At 46.1% G+C, this 10161-nt stretch overlaps 1 protein-coding gene across 1 annotated transcript; it reads left to right on the top strand.

Moving 5' to 3' along the window:
- Nucleotides 1-1526: 1526 nt before the first annotated feature.
- RRAD (RRAD, Ras related glycolysis inhibitor and calcium channel regulator) lies at nucleotides 1527-9480 on the top strand. Its single transcript, XM_044419799.1, has 5 exons — nucleotides 1527-1659; nucleotides 2302-2692; nucleotides 6224-6297; nucleotides 7333-7537; nucleotides 8586-9480. Exons 1-5 carry the CDS (start codon nucleotides 1528-1530, stop codon nucleotides 8861-8863), a joined length of 1080 nt encoding a protein of 359 aa, XP_044275734.1. The 5' UTR covers nucleotide 1527; the 3' UTR covers nucleotides 8864-9480.
- Nucleotides 9481-10161: the final 681 nt, after the last annotated feature.

The following is a 10161-nucleotide window of genomic DNA, read 5'->3' as shown; positions in this document are numbered from 1 at the left end:
TGTAATTTATGTTATTTGTATAATTTTGTTATGAAGTTTTTGTAAATAAAAGAAAAAACAGAGGGGAAAAAGGAGACAATATCATATACATTCAAGAGGAGTGAGACTTGGATTTTACCCTTCAAAGTAGCCTAAATCTCATTTTGAATAAATTAAATAATAATATTGTTCAAAAACAAGTGTGCACGTTCTGAGATTCATGGAACTTAAGTCAGAAGATTGATGTACTATTCATTTTACACAAGGCTAAGCTGGTTATGGCTATGTTTCCAAAAGTGTCATTTTCAAGTCCATAAGTGGCAGTAGAGGAGAGTGGACAGATCATATATCTCAAACTGGAAGAGCTGCATCCAGCACTGCCAAAGCCTTCTTATATCTTCTTGGTTGATGACCTCTGACCCTCCATTAGCACAGAAATAATAGTTCCAGTCAATTCAAAGGCACTGGATGATGCTTAATAAATAAGTGTGAGGCTCAAATCATGCCCTGTATTGACTCTCATTTGGGAAAAAGCACTCTGTATGTGCTCAGAAGCAGTTCCTCCCCATTTTGGTGTTAAACTGCAGTAGTCCTTGTTCAAATTAAGGCCAAATTAAAACAAATTAATTTGTCACCCTGGGTGATGCATTTTATACTCTATAAAGATGTTGTAATTGATCAATCTATAGCAACTAAAAACACAGAGTCACTTTATAAATAAAAGCTACCCTTAAAATTAAGTATTTTCTAAACTCTTTCTCAGCAATTTGTTGTGATTCCAATGAATTTAAATCAGTATCTGAATATTTTTTCTGACCAGATCATAATGTTTGGGATGTGGTGGTTTGGTCATTTACAGCAGAATAATCGTAAAACTTAGGACATTTTAACCCAATCTTAGATTCCGTACTTTGGATGGTGTGTTTTAAATCCATTTAAAAATAAACGAGATGGTTTTTAAAATCGGTTTACCTCTTAACCTGAGAGCAACTGTGAAGCAGTGGTTAAGAGTGGGATCCAGGCGATCTGGTTTCAAGTCCCCACTCAGCCATGGAGCGCACAGGATGCCTCTGGACCAGCCACAGACTCTCAGCCCAACCTACTTCACAGAATTGCTCTTGTGAGAATAAGATTGAGAGAAGAATTATGTAAAACCCCTTCGCTTCCTTGAAAGGGAAAAAGGCGAGATATAAACAAACAAACAAACACTTCCCATCAACGATCTTTTCTGTTCTGCGTAATCCCAGAAGCGTGCATATTACTTCTTTCACACGAGCCAGGTGTCCTTGTGATTTACCTGGCTACGCTTAATAGCTGGGAATCGGGTTTCCTCCGATCCATTTTTAAACGAGCCCCGCTCGGGTCTTCCGCTGGGCGCAGGGGCGGCGGTGACTAAACGCGCTCCCGCCGGGCGCCTTTCCCGCTCCTTCCCAGGAAGTGGGCGCGCGGGGAGGGGGCGCCGAGGCGGGTGAGCGCAGAGCCTGGTTGGGCGGCTGCTCCTCGGGACGTCACTCGGGAGGCAGGGCCGGCCTGCCGGGGGCTGTATAAATGCAAGCGAAAAGCGCCGCTCGGAGAAGTTGGAGCGGGTTCTTCGCAGGGGCCTTTAGGCGGAGCTTACGGGAAAAGAGGATCGCGGGTCTTCTGCAAAGTCTCCCCTCTCCTGGAAGCGGACTTTCCGAGGTGAGCTTGCTTTTGCACGCGTCGTTCTTCACATCGGTGGGTTGGGGACGTTGGGAATCGGGAGAGAGGATGCGCTTGTTCCGACGGTTTGCCCCGCTGCATTTGGGAAGAGGGACGGAGCATCGGATGTCTTTCGTACGCTGTTCTCTCCCAGATTTTTGGAGGGGGCCGAGAGAGGGCTTCGGGGTAGGATCCGTGCCTTTGTGTTTTAAAGCGCGTGCAGTTGGGGAAGTTCAAAGGGGCGTATTTCTTCCCCTTTCTCTCATTGTGTGGATCGGAAACCCTGATCCGGATTAGTGATTTAATGTGGACACCATTCCGCGGGGAGGGCCCGCTGTGCATCAGCGGAGCAGTGCGATTTTGTGTCCGCAGCTCCTTCGCCCTCTAGTTCTCCAGAGGAGAGTGAAGGGCGCTCGCTCCTCTTCTTTCCATGCAAGGATGGCTTGGCGCATTTCTTAGTTGCGGGGGCTGAGCCACTTAAGTGGGGTGGGGCGGCTACTTTGGAGTAAGTTAGCAGCCGAGGAGCCTTGCAGTTATGCACGCCGCCTCCTCCTTCCTTTGCATTAGTAGCCAAGTCAGAAGTGCGTGCCTGAATGTGTCGTGGGAGCGCTCTGAGAGCTCTCTGTCGCTTGGCTCCTCCAGGTCGGCCCCATGACCCTGAACCGCGGCGACAAGCTGAGGTACCTGGACCGGCGGCGCGGCAGCATGCCCTTTGCGGCGCACCAGCAGCAGCAGCACCTGCACCGGCGCAGCATGCCCGTGGACGAGCGGGACCTGCAGGCGTCGCTGCCGCCGTCGCCGCGCGGCGAGCTCTCCGGCCTGGTGCGCTGCACCTCGTACAGCCCGGGCGAGGACGAGGCGCACCGCCAGGGCTGGGCGTCGGACGGCTCCACCGACTCGGTCATCTCCTCCGGCAGCGACTCGGACAGCAACCTCTACAAAGTCATCCTGCTGGGCGAGCACGGCGTGGGCAAGACCAGCCTGGCCAGGATCTTCGGCGGCGTCGAGGACTGCCCCGAGGCCGACGAGGCCGGTGAGCGAGCGAGCGCGCGAGAGAGCGCGCGGGGCCGGGGCGACGCAGCCCCCGCGCGCCCCCCGCAGCGCGAGGGCAAAAGGGCCGCGCCCGCGGGGCCGGGGACAGGGTGGGGGGGACTGTCGCCGTCCTTCTGGGGCTGATGGGGACTGTAGTCCAAGAGCAGTGGCTGCTACTTTTGGTCATTTAGAGCCAGCGAGAAATAAGCGTTTCCCTTGGTGGGGCTCCTCTTGTGACAGGAAGTGCAGTGAATCCGGTAGGGGTGCCCTCGGTTTATTCATTATCAGATTTTTATCCTGCCCTTTCCTCGTTTGGAAGGAACCCAAGGCAGCCTCCTAGTTGACCTGCTCTCCCAGTGCAAGTCCTTGGGTTAGGCTAGGTCGAGAACCAGTGATAGGCATACAGGCAGTGAGCTTGGCAGCCATGTGGGAGGCTAGATCCCGGATCTCCCATCCAATTCCAGTTCCTATCATCCCTTTCCATCAGACTTGGTGGCTCTGGCAAACAGGAGTGGTGTTGCAAGAATATCAGCTGCTTTGAATGCCATTTTTGATCAAAAGTAAGGTGCAAATAGTGCGAATGCACTACTGGGGGGTGCTAACACCCCATTCTTGCCTGAAGAAGGAGACTTTGCAGATTGGCCCAAAGGCCCGTGTCCTCCAGCATCCTCCTTCCCACAGTGACCAACGAAATCGTGGCTCTGGACGGCTCACTAGCTGAGCCTGAAGGCTCCATGCTCTCCTGCAGTTGTTTTTCAGCTATTGTAATTGGTAGCCCTTGCCAGCCTTATTCTCCAGGAATTGCTTGCTTCTCTTTCAAGGCAGCTTTCTTAGTGGTAGTTGCCAACATTGGTGGCAAATATAGAAGTCATTATGGACCACTTCCTTTCAGCCTCTCCAGAATACCTTACTCTGCATAACCTGTTTCATGAGATAAAGAATGTTTGTTTCAAGAAAAGAAGTTGGATTTTGTCCCTTATGTATCTATTAAATTTAGAGACAATTGAGATTTGGCACTTTCTTCCAAAAACTGGCTCTTAAGGTGGTTAACAGAAACAAATCCCATTTTTCCATATTCTGCATGTGGCCATTCTCTGTAATGTTGTCAGGGTGCCTGGTGACCTTTCCTCTTTGCAGGGACCTTAGATTAATGGTCGAGAGCACATGCGGAAGGTCTGAGGTTCAGCCTCTGGCCGTGCACAGCAGGGTAGGCAAAACATTGATCCACTAGCTTGCAGGCAATGCAATGCGTATAATACAGTGCCCCAGACAAGCAAGCAATATGACCCTGAGTAGTGCATGCAGTTTATAGATTCTTATATAATTAAACTTTTAAAAATTATATTTAAAAGATCCATAGACTGATACAATTTTAATTTCAATCCCTGATTTTACTTTTTTAAATTGAAATTTAAATTAAAAATATAAACTCAGTGATGCTAAAAAAGTAGATCTTTCAATGTTTTGGATTTGCATTCCCATCATTCCTGACAATTGACTGTGCTGACAACGGCATCTGGAATTTGAAGTCAAGAACTGCAGATTTGCTTTTTGCCCATGCTTGCTATAAACACTCCTGAGTTAGAGGGATCCACAGTCTGAACACTTATGAAGCAGTTCGTGTTCCCCTTGGATGTGCTGTGGTAGAATGTCTTGGATCTGGTCCTGTTGCTGGACCAGAATCTTTGACCTGCCTCTGAGGGCTTAGAGTTCTTGCAGAAAATAAGACCCTCTGAATGAGCATTAAGACCAGGCTTAATTTGAGACTGGGCACAATAGGACCATCTGCTCAGCAGTGGAGCATTATGAGCGTCGCTGCTCGTTGCTGAAAACACTGCTAACCCCCTGTCCTGACTTCCAAGGTAGCTCAAAATAGAATTACTACCTGCAATATAGAAAACATTCAGCTATGCACAGATATATGCTTTACACATAGGAAATTCTCACGCTGTTCTTAGATTGCTGCTGCCATTCAGAATAGATGGACCAACAGCATGATATGACAGGGACAAGAACTTGCACCTTAAGCAAATGAGGACTTTGAGCACAGGTAGTAGAAAACATCTGGGGTCCCCAGGCTGCTTACCCCCATTGTTCCCACACGAGAAGGACACTGTGTGTATTGCTGATGTATTATTTTCCTTGCCTGGTTGCAAAACGCTGTTTTGAGGAAACCAATGATGAAATGTAAAACTCCTATAACTAAGAATCCCACTGTGCAACTGGTCTAATGTCACACTAAAATTTCTCAGCCTAGCTTATTTTGCCGATAAGATGGAGAGCTTCTGGAAAAGGGAGGAAGGATGTAGAAATGTGACACAGGCTGAAATTTCTCACCTCCCAGAGTAAAATAACCAATAGAAAATGTGCACTTCTAGTGCAAAACATCTTTTCTCCTGCAGACAAATATCCATGGAAAAGCTGCAGTGACAAGTTCATGTATTTCAGTTTAGTGGCACAATATGTAGTTTTTACCTAGAACTCTTAAAATATCTTCAGGGGTGTTTGTGGCATTTTTTAAAAACAATGCTGAAAAACTTCTGGACATTTATAATTACCCAGAAAGTTGGAACATTTTGTGCTAAAGTGATCATTTATCTAATCTCATCTACTGAAGATGCAAAATTGTACTCTTTTTGCCTTAATGAGGAGGAGGAAATAGACTGAAGGAACTGCACATTTTATTTGCTTAATCAAAGTATAAAAAAACAAGGCAATACATATTTTAGCAACATCCATGCTATTTTGGAGCACACAGTTGAAAATATGCACTCTAATTCAAACTTAAGTAGATTTAAAAATGCAGCTTTTACATTCCTTCTATGTCTGCATGGGAACTATTTATGCAGCAGGAAATTTGGGAAGGGAAAATGCTTAGAAGCAGGACGGGTGACAGCTGCTTCTTTGTTCATAAACCAGATTAGACGTTCCATCCCCATCGTTTGCTTGCTCAGATGGGGTTCACTTACATTGTTATATTTCAATTGACTTGGCACCTCACCCTGAGACTCATTTGCTTTGACACGAGTCCCAGGATTTTGAAACAGAACTAGCTTCTCTAAGGCTGCAGTCCTGTGTCCGATTACATGCTGAGTAGTCTTGCTTCTGAGTCAGCATGGTTAAGATTGCACTGCCTGTACCTGTATTTAAGACGATGGTGTGACTGAGTCATCTCAGGCTGGGGGGTTGCTGGGGAAGTTCGAGTCCGACATAGGATCTCACTGTTCAATAACTTAAAGGGCTGTCACACAGAGGAATGCCTGGGTCTCTCCTTGATCAGGACAGGGAATCACGGGCTCAAGGCAGAGGAAGCCAGGTTCCAGCTGAACATCAGGAAAAACTTCCTGATTTGTTGGAGCGATGCAGCCCGTGGCCTAGGGAGTCTGTGGGCTCTCCCACCCTGGAGGCATTCAAGATGTGACTGGACACAGCCTACTCTTCTATGGTTCGATGTTTCTTTGCATAGCTTATGATAAAGATCATAGAGTTAGGAAAAAGTGTTCTAATATACCTTTAAACGTTTCTCCTACAGGTAACACTTATGACAGATCTATTGTTGTAGATGGCGAAGAAGCCTCTCTTGTGGTGTTTGACATATGGGAGCAGGTAAGGGCTAGTTTCTTCAATATCTTATGTACACTTGTATTCATTTTATGGCCAAAACATTTTCCTTTGTTGGTGGTTACTTTACTGGTATCCAGGGGTAATATAGTCACTGTTTCCTGGCACTTGCTGCAGTTGATTCACTGACATCCTGTGTAAATTGCATGGTGATAAATGTGCTATGCAGCCTGATCTCAGGTGTGTTTACCCAGAAATAAGCCCCTCTGTGTTCATGGGGCTTACTTATTAATGTTCTTAGGAGTACAGCCTACAGCCACTCATTCTGGCGTTTGCAGGAAATTGTACCATAGAAATAAACCAATCTAAATCCATTACAGCCAAAATGCTAAACATATTGGTATATTTGGAATATAGTGTTTAGATGGATTGTTCCAGAGCTTAGTAGTATGGTCCTTTGTGTAACCTCTTGGAAATAAGCCCTACTGTGTTAAATGGGCTTATTATATTTATATCCCACCTTTTTTCTGGCAAGAAATCCAAGAGAGCTTAGAAAATCATCCTTATTTTATCTTCACAGCAACAACCCTTTGAATTAGTGGAGTTAAGGTGTAGAAACTTTGAACCTACTACGATGTGGGCAAATACTGCTGGTCTTTGGGACCAGTGGCTTGCTCATTAAGCAAGAATAAAATGTTGACATCGTTTAGTTCATGTCATAGTTTGAAGGGCAAAAACTCGACTCACGATGCATCTCCGAGCACTGGTACTGCGCTCCCTGCTTTTTCTGGGCCTCTTTCATAATTTGCATTTGTTTGCTTATGCCTAGATCACACCCACATCCACGTGCACCTAGAGTTTTCACATTACATCTTTCTCTAGAAAACTGCCCAGCAACACCCAGTGGCTCCAAGCATTCTGACCGGCTGGGGCATGCTAGAAGCTGTGTCTGTTTTTTCTGCCCAGATATCCATAGGATTGTGCCCTTGTGTACTTTTTAAAAAGTTGGCCTAAAAGTCAAGATCTAATCGGGTGTTGTTTGCTCCTGCATAAAATGCTATTTCTTATTTTTAACTTTAGGATGATAGTCAATGGCTTCAGAATCACTGCATGAAAATGGGAGATGCTTACATTATTGTGTACTCTGTGACGGACAAAGTGAGCTTTGAGAAAGCTTCTGAGTTGAGAATTCAACTACGAAGGGCGAGGCAAACAGAAGACATTCCTATTATTCTTGTAGGAAACAAAAGTGACCTGGTCCGATCACGCGAAGTCTCGGTAGATGGTAAGAGACATTAGTTATCCTACCATAAATTAAGTATTGACCAAAATTGTATTGGAATTGAGGGTGTTTTGTGGTTCCTAAATTGGTGTGCTAAATTGTGAAGTGAGCGAAGCAGAGCAAAGGTTCCATCAGCTGCTCTGACAGGGCGTGTTTTGGTGGCCTGGTTCCCAAATGCATGGTTTGCTGTAGGGCTGGGCAGTTTAGATGGCTTGTATGCTCACTGGCCAGCTCCATGCGGAGAGCAGGGATGATGTTCATGCATCAAGGTTTTGGCAACCCCCTAGATGAGATAAAGGGCTGGCTCCCAGTGTAGGCACGTGTGCCCGGACTGGCGGAAGTGGCCAGATGGGGCGCTTTGGTTCCATTCCAGTTTGTTCATGCCATCTCTGGCAGCATCTCAGCACCATGAACCACCATCCAGTATCCGCTTGGCCTGGTGGACCTGCCTCTTTCCCAGTCAGTTTCACCACGAAGTGGGACCAGCCTTGTTAGCCATTACAGCAGTGCTTGCAGGGAAGCCATGCTTGGGTTCACTCCCTTGTGGCTGTTGCTGCCAATTCTTCATCTTCTCTGCCAATAAGGAAATGCCAGACTTGGAAGAAAAGGCTTTAGGAGGCTGTCCTCCCCCGAGTCATTCGTCTAGCTTTGATTTGCTGGCATTGGGGTTGCCTAACCACTGGCATCATGGCTTTTTGAAAGTCGTATGAGGGAAGCATCATGTTCTAGCAGAATTAGTGCTTTGGGAGCCTGCTTGGCCAGGTGTTCTTTCTTTTGCATTGTTTCGTGTGTGTGTTCAGGCCCTGGCATCTCCAGGTAGGGCTAGAGCAGGGCTAGCAGCTGCTGCTGCAGTCCGTGTCAGTCATTCTGAGCTATCTGGAGCAGGGTAGGGGTCTGATCTATTAGAAAGCAGCTTCTTGTGTTCTTGTGGTCTCCTGTCCTGTGGCTTTTGACTCATGCAACCTGCTTCCATCTGCCTTGAGAGCAGAGGCAGGGTTGCACTTTGCCTCCGTAGTTCTGGCTAACATGGTGTCTTCCTTCTGCTATCCAGAGGGGCGAGCCTGTGCCGTTGTCTTTGACTGTAAGTTCATCGAGACCTCAGCAGCTCTGCATCACAACGTCAAGGACCTATTTGAGGGGATCGTGCGGCAAATCCGGCTCCGCAAAGACAGCAAAGAAGACAATGCCAGGCGAATGGCCAACACCAAGAGAAGAGAGAGTATAAGCAAAAAGGCAAAGAGATTCCTTGGCCGGATTGTGGCAAAGAACAATAAGAAAATGGCATTTAAGGCAAAGTCCAAGTCCTGCCACGACTTGTCAGTGCTTTAAAAATGGGTTTCTGCGAGACCAGATGCTTTGTGTGCGTGTGTGGGATGTGAATGTTTCTTTGACTGTTAAGAGTGAGGGGAAAAAAGACTGAACACGACACCACACAGTGGGAAAAGCGTTCTCCTTCATGCCTTATGGTTCCTGAGAGAGACTTGGAAGTAAGATGACTGTGTGTCTTCATTTTTTAAAAAGATTTATAGGTTTCAGTCTGTGCAAGCAACTGAATGATTTCAGATTCAGTGGCTTTGTATACCTGCATCTCATTGTGTATATTTGCTGGCTGTTCTATGAATTTCCAGGATATGAAGGTAAGAATGGATGATACAGGAGAGGGGAAATGAGAGAGTATATTGCCATAAACTCATCCCCATCACAGAGCAAAACTTGAATACATGTACGCAGGCTCGTACACTCTCTTCTCTTTGGGATATATATAAATAGAGATATATATTAAAAAGCAATGATCTTTTGAAAAATGTGGGCTGGAGAGGTGCCATTCAAAGTGCATTTGAAAGAAAAATAGATTTAAATATAATTTTGAAGTTAATTTGCACTTTCATTAACTGTTGTTTTGTTTACATGCAGATTTTATAATAAAGTATTTCTGGTTATTACAAGAGGCCATTAGGTTTTCTCTCCCTTTCCCTGTATCTCCTACTATGTGCCCAGAGTGATGGATTAATTTTTAAAATACTTGCTGAGGATGACAGACCAAGCTAATAGAAATCTATCTGTTTGTTTATGCTTTTTATACCATTTGGTAGCAGCAAGTTCTCTTGCTATGTAAGCATTAGCAGTTCTGCAACAAACTTTAATATATATATATATATATGTATATATATTAATTTATATTTAACAGAAAGCAGCCTCAAGAAGCTTCAGGTTTGAGGAACCGTATGTGTGCAGGGAGTGTACTTCCTGGGCTGGTTCGCTTCCTACCCAATTATTTCTCTGCTGGAGCTCTTTTTCCACAGACAGGGTTCAGATTTGCACAGGTCAGGCTCCTGCACAGCTGCAGGTCCAGGTCCAGCTCAAGGGCATGGAGATCCTGTCCCTGCTGGCCACTTGCCTTCTTGAGGCCTGACAGCAGCCCATAGGCGCTTCTCCTGCTTCTGGGTATGCGTCTGGGACCCTGCATGCTTTGCCCAGTTGTGTGCGCGCATGTGTATGTGTTGGGGAAGCAGGTGAACAACGTTTCTGGATGGAGAAACGAGCTGGCAGAGCACATTACATCTCTTTCCTCCTCCAACTTCTAGTAGTTCTTGCCGGCTGAGCCAAGAGGGTTTGTGGGACTAGCT

Source organism: Varanus komodoensis, unplaced genomic scaffold (assembly GCF_004798865.1).
Source record: "Varanus komodoensis strain SLA01 unplaced genomic scaffold, ASM479886v1 scaffold109, whole genome shotgun sequence".
Taxonomy (NCBI): domain Eukaryota; kingdom Metazoa; phylum Chordata; class Lepidosauria; order Squamata; family Varanidae; genus Varanus; species Varanus komodoensis.
Note: the sequence above shows the minus strand (reverse complement) of the source record. Positions and strands in the feature narration are given on the sequence as shown.